This window comes from Ammospiza nelsoni, chromosome 6 (genome assembly GCF_027579445.1).
Source record: "Ammospiza nelsoni isolate bAmmNel1 chromosome 6, bAmmNel1.pri, whole genome shotgun sequence".
NCBI classification, from domain to species: domain Eukaryota; kingdom Metazoa; phylum Chordata; class Aves; order Passeriformes; family Passerellidae; genus Ammospiza; species Ammospiza nelsoni.
Genome location: NC_080638.1, coordinates 9,681,367 through 9,700,087, shown reverse-complemented (window position 1 = coordinate 9,700,087; position 18,721 = coordinate 9,681,367). Strand labels below are relative to the sequence as shown.

The 18,721-nt window shown below is 44.9% G+C and overlaps 1 protein-coding gene across 1 annotated transcript; it reads left to right on the top strand.

Moving 5' to 3' along the window:
• The first annotated feature begins 10,661 nt into the window (after positions 1–10,661).
• On the top strand, positions 10,662–16,885 carry FGF3 (fibroblast growth factor 3). Its single transcript, XM_059475158.1, has 3 exons — positions 10,662–10,911; positions 12,673–12,776; positions 16,553–16,885. The coding sequence occupies exons 1-3, from the start codon at positions 10,662–10,664 to the stop codon at positions 16,883–16,885; spliced, it is 687 nt and encodes a 228-aa protein (XP_059331141.1).
• Positions 16,886–18,721: the final 1,836 nt, after the last annotated feature.

Here is an 18,721-nt window from a genome sequence, read left to right as displayed (position 1 = left end):
GAGACACAGGGCATCACCAAAAAAAGGGTGGGCGTGAAATGTCCTTGCAGAAGACCTGCAAGGTGGGATAGGAGGGGATCCCTCAGATGAGATCCTGACCCTGTTTGGGGATGAGAGGTGAAAATGCAGAAGCCTGTCCACTTTCCAAGGGTATGGAGGTGGTTCAACCCCTCCACCATGACTGGTGGAGTGACTTTGTTATGTATGGAAGCACACTGAAGGACATTCTCCTGGGGATGTTCCACCCCTGGGGTTGCTCAAGGCCAGGCTGGATGAAGATCTGGGTTAGTGGAAGATGTCCCTGCCCGTGGGAAGGGGAATGGAACTGGATGAACTTTGATGTCCCTTCCAACCCAAACCATTCCATGACTCCATCATTCCATGATACATGTAAACAAGCCAACAGTTTCTTCCCAACCAGCAAAATCTAGCTGATACTGAGATTCTGCTCTCATGCTTTGGGAACTGGGATTTCAGAACATGAAGCTGTACTTAGGTCAATTAAAAAAAATCCAATGCTTCACTGTCAAGAAGCAACAGCACTTTATCTCAAATATTTTAACAACATTTTTATATTTTAACAGCATTTTTATCTCACATATATTTAAACGTTATCAGGGCATCAGAACAATGGAGCAAAGCTGAGATTTGGTAATAGCTTTCTTTTAACATTTATAACCAGTTCTTAAACAGCTTCTTTCCTTTTAATTTCAGAGGATTTATTTTTTCTGCCAAATAAAGGATTCTCTCCTTGTGGAGGAATCAGCAGAGTAACACTTGAAAGAAAAATTTTACACACTCTAAACCAAACAAATATGTGGGGATATACATATACATATATACATATTATTTTTATATATATATATATATATATATATATATATTATAATCACTACTGTTTGTATCAGACAAGTGTGGCAGGAAAATAAAAATGTTGACCTTTCAGCTATAAAATGTAATTTAAATATTTTTTGTGCAGCATGCCACTGTTTCATTCATATGTATGTTTGACAACAGATTTGAACGCTCTTTCTCCTTTTCACCACTGGTGTGGCTTTGCCTTCTCCAAAAGTTTATACTTTTTCTTTCAATCATTTTAAATAGAAGAGAGGGATGTGTTGAATTTCCTGTCTCTGAGTACAACATGTACTGCTAGGCTAAAATAAAGGTGGAGAGGTATTTTGATGAAAATCTCCTTTTGGGTAAACAGGGCTGCTGCTGTGGAAGGAGGCTGGCACGTGGGGGAAGATAAATGGAAAACAGCTGGAATACACTTATGGTCCTGCAAATCCACGCTCAGGGGCCGGGTTCCTCCAATATCACAGAGTGAAATGCAGAGAGTCATTGCCAATTGCTACACAAAGTCTTTTCTAAACTTTATCTGATGAAGAGCTGTAAAATTAAAAAAAAAAAAGTTAACATTAAAAGTTACTGAGATTAAACTGGGAAAGAAACTCACCTATGGCTAAGTTTGGATATTGGAAAGGATTCAGATATCCCTTGAAATACTCCAATGGTTGTTTACAATAGGATTAATTTCATTCACATTGGAGAATACCTATTATGTTTCTTTAGTTTATGCCTAAGCAGCTGTCCAATTAAAGGGAATCGATCTTCTACAAAACTTGTATCTGAGCATAGCCCTGCCCACTGTGCAATAACTCCTTTGTTTTTGAGAGAGAACATGCCATGTATTTCTGACCTAGAGAGATTTGGGGGCTTTTCCCACTGTTTTTATTAATCCTTCCATTCCTTAATGAATTACCTTATCAACCCTCCATAACTGAGCGTTCACTCCTGCAGTCCTGCAGGTCGAAGAAAGGGTTAAAAATTCCCTATCTCTATCTTGATCTCTGCTGAAAATGGTGCACAGGAATGAAATGGTCGCCAATTTGTTTGCAATGCATTCTGACTGTACGGGAGTTCTTTTCTGCCTGACAGGCAGGTGAGATCAAAGAGGTGCAGGACAAAAGGGGCTCAGCAGTGATTTGTCAGGGGACGAAAGGCAGTCCTGTCTGGGAAAGTGGCTGCAGCCCAGAACCAGCCTTCAGATCACTAACAGACTAAAGAAATCATGGCATGAGAAAAAGTACAGCAAAAAAGGTTCAAAGGTCAGTTTTATTTGGTTTGGATTATTGGTGCCTCCTTTCAAACCAAAGAGCAAGAAGGGGGGAAAAAAGAACAGGCTAATAACCTTTGTTATTGTCCAGGAAAAAAACTCTTTTGTACACATTGCTCGGGGATTGTCTGTAATTAAAATGCTGTTGTTAGATCCAGGACCTGATTCTGCAAAAGTTTTACTCATGTGAGTAATTCTCCATTGCATGAATAGTCTTGTGGGGCTGCTCACGTGAATAAAGATTACTTCCATGACAAAGAGTTTGCAAGTTCGGGCATTACACACGGGCAGGGGCTGCAGGTGTGCCTGTGTCTGTGTTTGTGTGTCTGCTCAGAGGTGGGTGTCCTTTCTGGGCAAATAAGAGATTTTAATGAGTGACCTGAAAAAAATGTTATACATTTGAAACCTCAAAATTTCAGAAAAAAAGCAAATAATTCTTTATCACTGTGTGCATTCTGCTTCAGGAAAATTTGGGGATTATAAAACCCACTGTTCTCTTTCAGTCCAGATGTTTGTCTGACAATAACTTCACTGATTTATCTCAGAGGAGCCCTGTGAACCAAAGTTATCCAAAGAAATATCTCAGAAAAATAGTCCAAGATTCACATTTGAGGTACCACAGGTATCAGTTCTTAAGGAGCAATGTTGCACTCAGATGTAGCTGGAGCACAGCCCCAGGATCATCATTCATAAATGAATGGGCAAAATGCTCCTGAGACAAACAGGTGATGGTGCCCTGGACCTCAAGTGGGTGATCTGACTTCTTCACATTTCAATTTACCCTTCTTCACACAATAAAATATCAGAATGGGGCAGGAGGAAGAAATGCTCCTGGGATGGGAACCTCAACTGGTCTGTGCAGGCAGTCAGTGGGTTTAGTGGTTAAGTGTTAAAATCACAGGACAAGTGATTTCAGAAAAGAAAATAAACCTGAAAGTTTCCACAGACCCTTTTTCCCTTCTTTTTGTATTTTTTAATTTTTTGAGGTGGTCTATTAAGGCCAAATGACTGGATTACCAGGGAGATGTTCATGGCAAAAAGCACCCATTGGAGAAAGCAGTGCTCAAACATAAAGACACAAAAGAACACAAATAAGTGCTGACTCTGCCTCCTGTAACTCACTAAAGAATGGATTCTGACAGATGCATCAATTCTTTCTAAGGGAGCTACAGGAAGAACTCTGCTCTGTACATACCTGCCAAAAAAAAAAAAGTCTTAGTAAAGCTCTCTAACATGCCACATCTATAGGATGCAACTCCTCTATCCTGGGAATCTCTGATTTATTTTTTTCTTCCAGAAAAAATCAACTTTACTTACCACTCATCCATCCCAGCTAGAGGAGAGAAAGCAGATTTTATATTTATACAATATATTTATACAATATATTCATATTTACATTATATTTACAATATATTTATATTTATACAATATATTCATATTTACATTTTATTCACTGTATATTTATATTTATATTTATATTTGATCATTTTGCTAATTTGGGTCACCACTTCTATGATATTTTTCTGAGGACAGGAGAAAACTGTCTCAGATTAGAAAGTGCACTAACACACTGTTCAATTATTGAAACTCCCTCTTTATGTTACAGGTGAAAAATACACCTTCTAGCAGCTCAGGAGGCTGAATTGGGTTGAAACAAGAGACCCAAATTGTCTTATCTACTCCATACTTTCTTAGATGCACTGTCTTAGGTACAGGATATCTAGAACATGGTATTAATCAGTTGATTAGTGCTGTAATTAGTAATTAATGGAACTGCTATGAAAAAAAATTAAGTGCTGCAGAGGAGCACCAGAGGAACTGAGGCCACACCTGCTAACGTGGGGTCACCAGTGGCAGAACAGGACAGGTGAATTCCTCACTGTTGGCTTGACTTGTTCTTTTAAGTAGTAGGACTTCTGCTGCCACAAAATTGGGGGGAAAAAAAGATGAAGACAGGTAATGTATGTTTTTTTCTCAGCAGAAGAAAACACGTTTCATTTTCATGAAGAACATTTTCATATTTCCTCTATGGAGTTCCAGGTCTAGCAAGAGAGATTTTCTATGCCCCTGTGGGATTAAATGCCCCCTGTGGGAAGGGTCCATATCAAGTGGAGGCCACTTTCCTGCTGGCTTGGCTGAGCCCCAGAGCCTCATCCCACATTCTCCTTGGCTGCAGACCTTCTGGAGAGGAGCAGAATGACCCTGATTCCATCCCAAGCCTCTCCAGGTGTGTCCTGAGCACTTCCCACCTGCCCCAGAGGTGGAACAGAGGGGTCATGGCCACTGTGATAAACCCAGTAATAACCAGAGAGGCCTTAGGGACATGGGCTCCAGAGAAAAATTCCATATTTGTACCCCCAGGAGTTATTCATGGCTCCAATTTGTGTCCCACCCAGGCTCTGAGAGATAAATGCAGGGAGCACAAAAGGGAAATATCCTTTCAGCTTGTTCCTCTTTGCACTGCACCTTTCCCTTTCACCATTTCTCTGTGGCATCCTGGTTTGTGTGGTGCAGGGACACATCTGGGAACATTCCCCTGGGACTTCCTCACCTCTTCCCCTGTGGGAAAAGAGGAATTCTGCTGAAATTCATCTAAGCTACTAACTTTCTGTTTCTGTTGTTCTCTCCATCAGCTTTTTTTTTAGATTTTAAAATCACACAGCCTTTCCTAGCCTGTATTTCTCCTGATTCCTTGGCCTCTTGGAGATAGGAGGAACTTTAAGACATTTTGCATCGTGGCCTTCTGAGGACAGCATATAACCATGGGTGGGATTTTTGGGAAAACCCCAGGTGTATGATGCAAACCTTGATCTGAAGAGGTCTTCCCAGAAGATTTTAAATGCAGCAGATGCTGATCTTCATGGTGGAGTGGATCATTCTTGGCACCAGTGTTCTCTCCTCCAGGGACAAATGTCCATGCATTTGGACCGTGCATGTCCATGCCATTGTCCGTGCCATGTCCATGGCATTTCCCTAAGGCAGCCACTTCCAGGTTTTATCCCAGGCCTGACCCCTGTGCCTGTCATCTGATTTTGCCAAGTGTTGATCCAGGCACAGCTTGGAGAAAGAGAGAGATCTTTTATGTCCAGGTAACTCAATTCCCAAGGATCTGCAGGGCTGAGTGAGATCCTAACAAACCTCTGATTTGCGAAAGCAACGGGGGGATAAACTCTAAAAGTAGTAGGAGATTTGTCTGAGATCTGTCCTTCAGGCACAAAGTGCAATTCCATCGTGGATATGGGGCAGATATTTCCCCCAGGTACACCAGGCTCCTGTGTAAAGCAGAAGAAACTCCTTGATTTCAAAAACCTGTGCTGTGTTACCAAAAAAAAAGGGAGTAAAGTTTTTCCTGGCTATTAAGCTTTTCAGGCCGTTAAGTGAGGATTGAGATATCAAAGGTGTGAAGCAGGTATGCTGACACAGTCTCCAGGTTACCCCCAAATTCCCTTTCTATTGTTTTTGCACTCCCTTTCTCTTCTTCTGGACTACCCCTTATCTTTGTGTTTGGTTGTTTTCGAGGCTGTAGTTTACAGTTCTGCATGAGTCTGAATATCCCCATTGCAGCCTGCTTTGAGCCTGCCCCAGACCTGTCCCAGCCACCTGACAGTCATCTAAACCTCACCATTGCACATTTTTCTCTGTTAATTTCTTCTACTGTTTCCTTTGTGGCTTGTGTTGAAAAGGAGTAAGCAATAGAGGGTAAAAAGTTTTTCCTCCTTTAATGTTGCTGCATTCATTGTTTTGAATATTTTCATTCAGTAAACCATTAAGAGATTATCAGAGCACGACAGAAAATAATTTTTTGGTAATAAGATTGGGCCTGACCTAAATTCACTGGCGTTAAAGAAAAGGCTCTTAGTGAATTCCATGGACTGAATGAAGGATTAATCCCTTGGTCCTCAGACAGAGAAAAAATTCCTACCAACCTTGGTAGGAATTTAGTAGGAGTAAGGAATTTAGGCACTTGCATATTGAAATATTAATAACGGCAACAACAACAACAAAAATAGATCTCAATTATATAATGTTTTAACCAAAATACAGAAGATCAAAACTTGTAAACTAGTTTACTGTCTGAAGAGCAATATAGCACTAGCTCATGTAGTATGTGTAGAATCAGCTGTGTCATCCTAAAGTCCTCAGATAGTTTGTTCATGAAGTGCAAAGAAAAGTTACTATAAAAGTGAAAAACATTTCATATGAGTGGATAAAGGGGAAAAATATTTTATGTGTTTAACATTTCATTTAGGGCTTTCTTTCTGCGCGCTTTCATTGGAAATTACCTATATCTCATTCTCCCCACCTGGAAAAGCAACCTGAACTTCAGAAGCTGTGAATTTCCTCTCGGGAACTTTCCTCCTCCTGCATCCTGCTTTTGGGGAGCCACCAGCGCCCAACACAATAAAGAGCACTGCGCGCCCCTATGGACCGGGATAACGCGATGCTGTGTGGTCTGGAAAGTCATTTAAACAAGATTATATTGTTGGCGGGGTGCAGGGTCACCCCGCCAGGAGAGCACAAAGAAAACAAAATACGGCCGAACGAAATCAACTGGATTTTCGGGGCTCCTCCCGGTGCCAGCAGGTGTGCGGGGGCCGCAGCAGGGCGGGGAGGAGAGCCCCGCTCAGAGGATGCCATCAGCGCATCCCAAACCAGCACCTCGGCAGCGCCGCGCCTGCTTCCTCGGGACCTTCCCACGCTCCGCCGCGGAGCCGGGATGCATTTTTAATTGGAGAAGGAGAAGATTTTTTTTTTTTTTTTTTTTTTTTCCCTGCTGGGGGCTCCACCCACCGCCTCGGTATTTATTGCTCTACAAATTGTGACTTCCTTCTCCTTCGAGTAACGGGCCGGTCGTAAATCAGCGCTGGGAGCGGAGGAGCAGCAGCACAACCTGATTTACAGCCCCATCGCTGCGAGATGGGTGTTTGGGGAGTTTATTACAGCTTAAAGTTGGCGCTTTCAAAGTTTTGCCCTTTTTTTTTTAATGTTTACGCTTAGGTAATACTTAAATAAAAATTGTGTCTCCATAAAGATCTTAAACGACCGAATATATATAAAATATTTTATATATATATATATTTCCGAATTTAATATATCCTAATATATATAAAATATATATTATATATAGTATATATGCATATATTATATATAATATATGTATATATTATAATTATATATATGCATATATTATAATTATATATAATATATGTGTATATATACATATATAATATATATGTGTATATATACATATATATAATATATATGTGTATATATACATATAGATAATATATATGTGTATATATACATATATATTATGTATATGTGTATATATATACATATATATTATATATATGTATATACGTACATACACACATATATTTTATATATATATGTATATACATACATACATATATTTTATAAATATATTCCTTCTCAGAGGGCAATTAGCTCAGAGTACGAGTGCTTCGCGTGCTTGCAAGGACAAAAACTGCCTCTGTCTCAAATATTCGCTTTCACCCAATGGCTCTGCAGGAGAAACTCTTGGTTTATGGCTGAACTGAGAGAAGCCTTCAAAATACTCCGTTAGAAAACAAAAAAAAAAAAAAACACAAAAAAAAAAAAAAAATCAGATCCCTACCGCGCTCCATTTATCATCACACACTTCTAGCGAATTAGAAGATCATTATCAGCCGTAATTCTGATTTAGTTAGGTACGGTCTAGAGCCTCTTCTCCCCCCACCACGTGAAGTGACAGACTCGAACCGCTCTCTGATTATTACTTTGGGGCTACAGGGAGCTCTGGGGGCATAATTAAAAATATTTCCAGAAAGAGTCGGTGGACCACATCTGACGTCGCAGGCCCTGTTAGAACCAGACCACATCAAAGGGACCCTTTTTGTTTTCAGAAATGGTCACCAGACAAACTTAAAATATACAAGAGTTGGGCTTATGTTTTATTGTAGAGATGTCTGAGCGGAGCGAAACGACTTCGGGAGCGCTGCTCCGGGTGGGACGGGGTAGTTAGGGCCCTTTGATATTTCCGTGGGGGTCGGGTGGGTTTCATTGGAAAAGGGGACCATTAATGATGGACCTGTGAGTGTTCCCCTCCCTAACAAGCGGAATCCACATCGCTCGGGAAGCCAGAGATGCCCAGGGCGGAAAGATTTGAGGCTGATGGCGCTAATTATGAAAATGTGATCAAGATGGAAACAATTTGAGCCAAAGTCATTAGCGTGTTACTCTTCCACCCACCGGTCTTTGGGGTTTATCGCTGCGGCGGGGGGCGGGAGGAGGATCCTGCGGGATTGGCGTGGGGCTTTTTGCAGAGCGCTAATGAAAATGCCCTGCGAATCCCGAGCCGGAAAACGTCAGATGCGCATCCACGGGGCGATGCACCAGGCTCGGGACAGAGCCCGGGTTTGCTCTTAGGAGATCGCTGTAATTACTGTCAGTAATTGCGCTTTATCTTCTCTTCAAGCGGTGCCGGTGAAAGCACCTTTCAGGAGACCCGTGGCACGCCAAGAGTTATTTTTCTGTTGCCACAGTTGTCTCGTAGCCCGTCAGAGGTTACGCGTACCCAGGAGACGATTTACGGAGCATCCCCGAGAGGAAGGTTTTCCACAGAGGCTCTTCTTTTGGGAGAGACTGGCGGATTTGGCCCGCAAGCAGCACCCCTCACCCCATACACTCCAAAACTGGGGTCCTGCACGTTTAAGATTTTCATTTCTTTACTTGCATACACTGCTTTTTTAGCTTCCAGTGGATACACCGGGACCACACGGCAGTGGCATTGTAGGAGAACGGCAATAAAGAATTAATTGTACAAACATTTATCATCCCCAGATCAAACTCTCCTTGTGAGGCTGGGGCTTAACTTGCGGAGAAGAAAAGGGGGAGGAAGGGTGGTAATGGCGGAGAGGGTGCTTGGGGGGTATTTTTGTGTGTTTCCTTTTATTCCAGACGACTGTATAATGAAAATCCTTTTAGCCTTGAAGAACTACTAAATATTAAGCACAGCTTAAAACAGGGAGTAGCTTTCGAGACGGTTTCGTCCTCCTACCATTCCTTTTAGGAAAAGGTCGTACCCCTTCCCTTATTTTCCCGCTAGTAAAAGCTTCCCTTTTAAAAGAAGTCTTTAACGTGTAAGAAAATCCCCCTGCTCTACATAGGAAGGTATTTAAAAAAATTTATAGACCTCTTCATGTTCGCCAGTTCCGGGAAAAAAAAAATTATATTGATCAAGGTCAAACGCTCGAATTGTGACGTGACTTACTTCAAAGGTGCATTTGTGTGCCCTTCGAGCACATTAATACTAATTATCTCTCAAACACTTCCCCAAAACTCCTACTGCCTGTTTCAGATGCAAATCTAATTAACGAGCTGCCTTTGAGGAGCACGCAGGGACAGCGTAATTCACGGAGCTGTTGAACCTTTTGCCTTCTTTTATATTTATTTATAGGTAGCTCCATCCTCTTTTGAAAGCGTAGGCAGTGGTGTGAAGCGACAGGGTAGCGAGGGCAGCTCCGCGCCAGCTAATGAGACTTTCCAGGAGTCAAGGAAAAGGATTAGCCACGACTTCTTGCGAATGCGCTCGGGGATGTACATCAGAACACTCGCCTTCCTCTGCCTAAGTTAATTTGGGAATGATTAAATCGTGAAAGCTCTATCTAAACAACGCCTAACAGTCCCTAAGAGCGAGCTGAATGATTTGGGAATGGCTGTCTGTGCTGCTCACCGGGGGCAGAGCAGGGCACCCGCACCCGCACAGCGAATCCCGACTGCGAGCCCGGGGGGTTCTCTGCCCCCAGCGCCTCCCGGCGAGCCGGGACCCGCACCCCCTCCTCACTCCTCTGCCTTTAACACTCCCCAAAGCCTCCTCCCGAGGATGGAGCATCATCATCATCCCCGTCCATCCCCATGCTCGGCTCGGCGGAGGCTCCGCGGGGCGGGCGGCCCCCGTGCGGGGGTGTGCGGTGTGAGAGAGAGAGAGGGAGAGACGGAGATGCTGTGTAATTTTATCCACGCTGCACTCTGGGAGTTCACACGAGACTGATACCTTTTGCCTCCTCTCTGCTCCGTATCAATTGGTCGTAGATCAGGCTATTGTTGCAGGAAGCTCCTTTTATTTCTATGCTCCGTCGATCAACTATTTTCCCCGCAGTCTCCTGCCGAAATTCAGCGGCTCCCTCCTTCTCTCCCTCCCTCCCTCTCTCTCTCCCTCCTTGCCTCTCTGTCTCACGCATGCCGTCTGTCTATCTGGGAATCCAAGGAGAAGGCTGATCACGGCAGCTGCGTGTAACACAAACAGCTGGGACTCTTCGGTGCCCTTTGCCGATGTCTATTGATTTAAGTAAATCTGAGACAGATAAAAGGGCCCGGATCGAGGCTGATAAAGCCCCGCCGATGCTGCGCGGCTCGCAGCAGCGTGCGCTCGGCATCTCCGGAGCGCTGCTGGCAAGACGCCTTTAATGGGAGCCCTGGTGCCTCTCGCTGCGAGCCTCGCTCTCCCCGGCAGACCCGGCGCCGCGGCCACCATGCCACGATGGTTATAACCTGGATCCTGTTCCTGGCCCTGCTGCAGGAGCCGCGCTGCCCGGGCCGGGCCGCGGCCGTGCCCGAGCGCTCCGGAGCCGCGCCCCGGCCGCGCAGGGATGCGGGGGGACGCGGCGGCGTCTACGAGCACCTCGGGGGAGCGCCCCGCCGCAGGAAGCTCTACTGTGCCACCAGGTACCACCTGCAGATCCACCCCAGCGGCAGGATCAACGGCACCCTGGACAAGAACAGCGCCTTCAGTGAGTACCGCGCTCGCCTGGCCCGGCACCGCTGCCCCCTGGCTGGGTTTGGGGAATGGGGATCCCTCGCCCGCATCAGCGGCGCTGCCCCGGCCGCTGGACGGCACCGACGGGGCGGTGGCGAAGCTGCTCCTGCCCCGCGCTGCCCGGGATTAATTGTACAAAATTACAATTGCCTCCTCGGCGGGCACCTGGGCATCTCCCATCTGTGATCCCCCTCCCCTCCTCTCCCTTCGCCTCGGCATCCCAGGGGCCGCCCCGGTGGCTCTTTCGGACGCGCGGCTCCCCTGTCCCGGGGCTGGCAGCACCCCCGGCCCTCGAACCGGGCGGGAACGCCCTGCAGGGTGCGGGGGCCCGACGGCCGGCCCAGGGCGGCGATGCCCGCGGTGCAGGAGGAGACCCCCGAAGCCCCAATTTCCCCGACGGAGACTGCGACCCTGCCCTGCGCAGCCCGGCCGAGCTGTCACCGGGGCTCCCTGTCCCCTGCCCGGCATCTCCCGGGCCCATCCCGGAGCCCTCTGGAGCTGCCCGCGGGTCCCCGTCCCGTCCCAGCGTGGCTCCCGCGGGGGCTAAATCACATCTGTTCCCGTGACATGTGCCGGGCAGCGGCGGTAATTAGCATGAAAGCGGATCTGTCGGGAGCGAGGAGGTTTGTGCGAGGGCGGCGGGAGGGAGGAGAGCGGGGCTCAGCACCGGGGGAGCCCCCGCCGCCCCAGGATGCTCAAATCCCGCCCGGTGATGGCGCACAGAGGTAGGGAGACCTCAGGGATGCGTCTGAAGTCCATAAAGGAAAACCACTATTTCCTAGAGAAGTCCCCCCTCGCTGTCACGGCCCGGAGGAGGCATCCTTCAGCAGCCAACCGGTGCCTGATTCAAACCAGCTGTGCCCAACCCAGCTCAGCTCTCCCAGAGCTCCCAGCAATCCAGCTCTGCACACGGGACTTGGAACCCAGCTCTGCCTTCAGGCTTTCCCAAAGGCAGCAGGGGGTTTGGGTGCCAGGGTCAAGCACTCATAGAAAGCACAGAGCCATCAGGATGTGGCTGGAGAGCTGAGAGCAGGGTCTGAGCAAGCCTGATGGAGAGCCATGCACATAAAACAGCATCCTCTGGGTCATCTGTGCCTCCATGGGTGTCCTGGCACCTTTGGCTGGACATTGGGCAGGTGTTGCACCAATTCTGGTGTTGCAGGATCCCGTGTTGGATGGCCTGAAAACGTCCTCCCTTTTAATTTGTCTCAGACAGTCATACAGCCCTTGTCTGGAGGGCAGCGCTGCCTTCCTAAATCTCAAGTGCCTTTCATGACTATGTTCATGGCAGCCTTGCTCAGGCTCACCCTCTGGAGACCTCAGCAAGGGCTTTGTCCTGAAATGGGCAGCTTTGTGACTGGCTCCAATAAGTCAAGAGCTCTTGTGTTCCTAAGCATTAAAAGGGATGTAAAGTTTTTTATGCACATATAGGATTAAGTGAACCTCTAGTTCAGTGTCGGATCTTTTTCATTTTTGAAAGAGTTCAATCTCAATCAGACATCTTGGGGTTTCTTGTCCACCTTGTCTTGAACAATTCCCACATCATCCCTGCTTTGTATTGTTTCAAATAATAATAATTTCTTTCAAATAATAATAATTTCATTCATGTGATTGCCCTGATTCTTGTGTGAGCAAGTGGTAGCTGTGAGATCACACTCCTCAGGTAAGCAGCCATGCAAATGCATCTCAAAAAATTACACCTGAGCAACAACACATCTCTTAATTCTGTTTCAAGGTATTCTGGAGATAACTGCTGTGGATGTTGGAATCGTTGCCATCAAGGGCCTGTTCTCTGGCAGATACCTGGCCATGAACAAGAGGGGCAGACTTTATGCATCAGTAAGTTTTACTGAGGCCTGGCATGTGCCTGTCATTTCCTGTGGGGGGAACGGGTCTAGTGGGGAGCACTGATTTCTTATAAATCCACATTTCTGGAGAAGAGTAAAGCTACAGGAGGTTTTTGCCTGGAATTCTTACAGGCAACCAGTGAGTGTATTCTTAAAAGTGGGGAAAAAGCTGTGTTCTTACCTTCTTACTGCCTGGACAGCCGCAGGTATGTGGAATGTCAGAATGGTCCATGTTTTATATGGATCTTGGATGCCTGCAGAGACACGCCAGGTAAAGAGAGTCCACAAGGAACTGAGCATTGGTGCTGCAGGAAAGCAGCCTCCTGATGGGAGTTTCCTTGCACAGAGCTTATGGCTGGGCAGTGGAAGAATTTGCACCACTAAAAGGCAGGGCTATGCAAGGAAAGCAAACAGGAGAAGGTGCTAGAAGATAAATGTGAAAATAAACACCTTATTTTACTCCTTTAACCTAATTTTTTTTCCTTAATCTGTGAGATAAAATCTGGGGTGTGCTGATATAACTGGGAGCCTTGCCTCCTCAACCCAGACAGTATCTCCCCTGAGTGAATAAAATACTTCATCTTAGACTTCTTCACACTCAGGGACATACCAGGGCATGTTTTGTCAGTGTGTGCCACGCACTTTATCTCCCTGCTTGAATTTCTTCCACTGTCTTTGATTACATCCCAGCAATCTTGTGATCTCTCTTTGGGCAGGACAGCCCAAACTGTGCAGTTTCCCCATGAATCCTGGCGCATGGAAGCAGGTTTGAACAGGGGAAATATGGCTGAGGTGAAATTTGCTCCCTCCTAGAAGTCATTAGATGTAATTCTGTTGATTTGGGCAGCAGGACACACCCTCGAGGGATGTGATCTTTCCCCATGAGGACCCAGCCTAGGTGACACAATCAACTCTGTCCCTCCCCAGGTTGACACCTTTAGCTCCAGCTTTTCAGCAATGCTCTGGCACTGTTTACCTCCAAGTTTCTTTAATGTGCCTCATGTGATGCTCTCTGATTAAGGGGGCTGTGTGTAAAGATGAGTGTTCTTTGCTACTGTAGAGACCCACACTGCAAATGATTTTGGCAAAGGAAAATGCAGCTGAAGAGGAATGAGGGCATGGTAGCTCTGCTTGCCAAAGTTAAGGCAGAATATTAAGCAGAAGTTAATATTCTGATTGAAATGGGTATATTTTTCAATGAACCTCCTCCATCAGTTCAGAGCCAGCATCTGCTGCAAAAAAATTATTTGGAAGGATGATTTTTTCAAGTTCTTTCTCATCTTTCTCTCTTTCTTCTTCAAAATAGGGTTTTTCCCTTCTGATTATTTACACTGAATTAAAATAAGACTAAACAAATTCTGAGCAAAAAGCTCCTCTCCTAAAGTGCAGAAAAGCCAGGAGCAGGACAGCTCTGAGACTCCTTTTTTCCTGGATTTCTCTTTCTGGTGGTAGGAGCATCAGGCCATCTCCTGATTGTTCATTCTCTGGTTTGTTCATCTGTCATGTGCCAAAGAACATCAGCCATGGGAGGTTTCTGTGTAACTTGAAAAGATAATTTGTCCCCTTCCAGCTCAAGTTTGAGAGATTTGATTCAGGCTTGTGTTTCAGGGAATGATGCTCCATTCCAGCTTTTTTCACAGGAGCAGGAAGGGATGAGGGCTCAGCTCAGGAAAAACTTCTTGTCTTTGCTTGCCTGACTTCACTGCCATCACTAGCCCAAGACCCTGTGCAAGGCCCCTGTTTAAAAAACCTGACTAATTCAGGGATAATTATCCAGGGAGCATTTTATGAAATGGAATTGGAATAACTCCATTACCCCTCACTTCACCGATTTTCCCATGTCAACAAGATGGGTTTAACAGAGTCTGCAGAATTTATCCTGTGTGATAAATCCTCCCCAGGCAGAAGGGAGGCAGGCAGCAGGACAAACCCACCTACATCTGGTGGCTGTGTGGGCTCCAGCCCCACAGCATGTGAGAGCCCTGTCCTCGCAAGGGAGGGCGCTTCCGCTGCACAGCTGGGAATCCAGGACATGTGGAGTCCTTTAAAACCTTGTTCAACCCCCATCAGTGTTTCTGGGGAGTGAGCAGCACTAAAGACGAGCTGCTCATGGGGTCTAGGGCTTCTCAGGCTATCTGTGCCCTTTCCACGCCCTCCAGACAAGGAAAAATAAAATCCCACTGGGCTGGTTCCTTTCTGCCTCTGTGCTTCACGCATTTTAGATGCTGAAATCTCAATCCCACAGGTGGAGCAAGGATGAGTTTGGAGTTAAGGAAGGATGGGCAGTGTGGGAGCTCCTTTGTCTGTGCAGGTTCTCCTGCTCCCAGGGAGGGGGAAAGAGTTCCTCGTGCCAGGCTTTTGCAGAGAGCTCTCTCAGTCAAGGAGCAGGTGAAAAGGGGCAATTTTGGGCAGATCACGTGAATTGTGAGCAAGTGGGATGGGTGCATATTGTGCCTTACAGTTTGTGATGAAGGAGCAGCCTGGCATTTTGGAGGAGCACACTGGTAGGCAGAGTGTGCTTTCAATTTCATAAATTTCAAGAAGGTCCATAAAGGTATGTTTTACTGCTCAAATATCCAGCCTGAACTGGATGGAACAGACTCCAAGTGTATCTAATGACTAATACACAAATTGAAGAGACACACTTTACATTACACTGTAGGATTTTACCTTTTCAATAGACGGCAGAGGTTGATAGGCAGCAATTAAATAATCTGTTCAGTTTCACAGCTGCATTAAATTCATAAGCACATAAAAAAATTACAGCTGAACAATCAGTAGAGCTATTCACCCCTATCCACATGCCACCTTTTTGTTTTCAGTTTGGTTTGGGGCTGCTCCCGATGGTCTTTGGTGCACAGAGTGCTCACACTGCTGACAGAGATCACCTTGCTCAGGCTCAGTGCTTCCCTCCTGCCTTCTGGGGTTTTCTTACCAAGTGTGTTGCTGTCCTTGTCCTAAAACTGAGGAGAGTCTGGCTTAAGATATTTTTGTCACCACATTTCTCTTCACAGAGAAAAGCAAGGCACAATTCTTCCCAAGAATATTTCTGGGTGTCACATTCTCTGAGCCTCAGAGAAAGGAAAAACAATTCTTAATCTCATTTGCTCTGCCTGTGTTTGTGCCAAAGTAGAGTGCAACTTGGAGATTGTTTATCCAGAGTGATGGGGTTTTGTTTCCTTGGCCTGTCAGGGCCAAGTGTGTGTATGTGTGTCAGGATTGTTGGGGGACAGTCACGAGATTCTGTGCAGTGGAGTGCTTGGCAGATTCAGTTTAGATGTAATGTAATACAGTATAGAATAATAATATAATATTATAATAATATATAATATAATATGATACTATATACGATATACGATATACGACATAATATAATATAATATAATATAATATAATATAATATAATATAATATAATATAATATAATATATCATAATGTATAACAATAGTATTATAAAGTAATTGATTAATAAATATATAATATATAATATATAATATATAACATTGTATATAGTATATAATATAAAACATAGTATATAATATATAGTATATAGAATATACTATATTGAATATAGAATATATTTACTTTTTAATATTAGATATTTATATATAATATAATATATAATGATATATGATAGAATATAATAATGATATAATAAAGTAATTATTTACCCTTCCTATAAGATGGAGTCCTGCTCATCATTCTCCCCTTTTGTCGGGGGTGCAAACATCCCCTATATTTATATTTTCCCCCATGTTTCCTCCCCAGGAGAGCTACAACGCCGAGTGTGAGTTCGTGGAGCGCATCCACGAGCTGGGCTACAACACGTACGCCTCGCGGCTGTACCGGAGCGTGCCCGGCCGGGTGGGCAGCCGGCGCAGAGCCAGCGCAGAGAGACTCTGGTACCTCTCCATCAACGGCAAGGGGCGACCCCGCCGGGGCTTCAAGACCCGCAGGACACAGAAATCCTCTCTCTTTCTGCCCAGGGTGCTGGACAACAAAGACCACGAGATGGTCCGGCTGTTCCACGGCAGCGCCAAATTCCGGGAGAGTCTCCTGAGGGCGCCCAGCAGGAACCAGCGCAGGAGGAGAGGGCACTGATGGAGCTCCTGGTGGGGCTGGCGGGGACTGAGAGCCTTCAGAGAGCTACCAAAGGACTCACAGCTGTGATTGTACCAGGGGCATGAACACTGACAGGTTTTATACACTCTGTGATAGAACCAAACCCCACATCGCTTGCTTGTAGCTGTTGTAGGTTTGTTACCTGTGGGGAAGGAGATGGGAGGTAAGCTGAGTCACAGTGAAAGGTAAATCAGCTGCGTGTAATAATTTTGCAATGACATTCATGTTTTCTTTTCTTAAAAAAAAAAAAAAACATTCAATATTCATTTCAAAAGTATTTTCATTCTAACCTGCCATAGGCTATTATCTCGGTGTTGCCCTCCCAGACCATATGGATATTTAACACTTACCAAATTCATGTCCACAGAGAAGATACAGTGCTTTCATGGCTCTTCTGGCCTTGAGAGGCTACATTCTTATTTTTACATAATACAGGAGTTAGAAAACTGGTGGTTTGTTTCTTTTAATTTACATATATTTATTTTTATTTTATGACCACCCATTGTCAATTATACTTTTTCCAAGACTGTCCAAGAAAAGTAGGACTGTCAGCTACTTCAAACACTTCAATAGACCTGCACATTACCAGATTATGTTTGGCCTTGTGCTCTTCATTTCCCAGAGTTAGGCCCTAATAGTTGAGAGCTGTAAAAAGGAAAGATTGCAATGAAATAAATGCTCCATCTGAATTTAACAAAAGATCTGTAAGTTAAATCTGACATTACAGAGAAACAGACAGATTTGAATCCCATTCCTGGTCATATTGAAAAAAGAGTTCTTGTGGGCTGCTTTTGAATGGACCCATTTAAATGTGCTCATTTAAAACTAGGTAGGGAAAAATCTTCCTTTCAGAAGGAGATGAAATCTGTGAGAGAGAGAAGTAAGATGAGTTCACAGAATGAGGTGACCAAGCCTGGGTTTGGTCACTGCTTACATCTCCATAAAGGTAAAACCAGAAAGGTGTTTCTATACCAAATAATGTGTTCCATTCCTTCCACCCTCCTATCTTTTCTGTAAAATTCTAAGAAAAGGAGGAAAGTATGTTTCCATAAGAAAGTCAAAGTTCCTTGATCTCTGTTCTTTTTTATACTAAAATAATGTAAAAAGCCCTTTCAATGATGTACATTAAATAACGGTGCACACAGAATAGACCTAGGTTTAAAGAAGAGCAGGGAAAACCATGACCCATGGCTCCCAAATTTTCCAAAATAACAAAACATAGTTTTTGCAAAATAACAAAAAGTAGTGATGGGATCTTCATGGAGTTAACCAGGCAGCCTCATGTCAGGAGCCACTGTGCAAAGACGAAACAGAGAGACTGAAGAGGAAGCAGAAAAATCCAGGTTTTCTCTTTGTTCACTGTCCTGCCAACTACACGGGACCCAAACTGCTGCAGGATGCAAGGTGCCTTCTGAAAGGGAAGAAAATTAAGTTTTGCCTCCTGGGCATCAGGGCTGTTTTGGGGACACTCTTGGTTCTGCCAGCTCCCTGTCCAATTCCCAGTTGCACTTCCCACTGGAGGTGGGAGATGACTGGGCAGGAAAGGGGGACGCAGGAGCCCTCCCAGCTCTCCAGCTCCAGGAGCAAAATGCAAGGGAAGGAAAGGGTCAGCAAGAAAAGATCACATACAGCTGAAGGCTGAGAGACACTGTTTCCCTCAGGTGTAATTTCTAAATAAATAACGAAAAATATTTATTTGATCACTCTCAGATTTACTTGACCTCAACTTGTAGCAAAAGCACAATCCATTCTCAGCTTTCTCTCCCCTAAAATTGCTGTTAATGTAAAGTTAATGACTACTGTCTGCTTCAGATG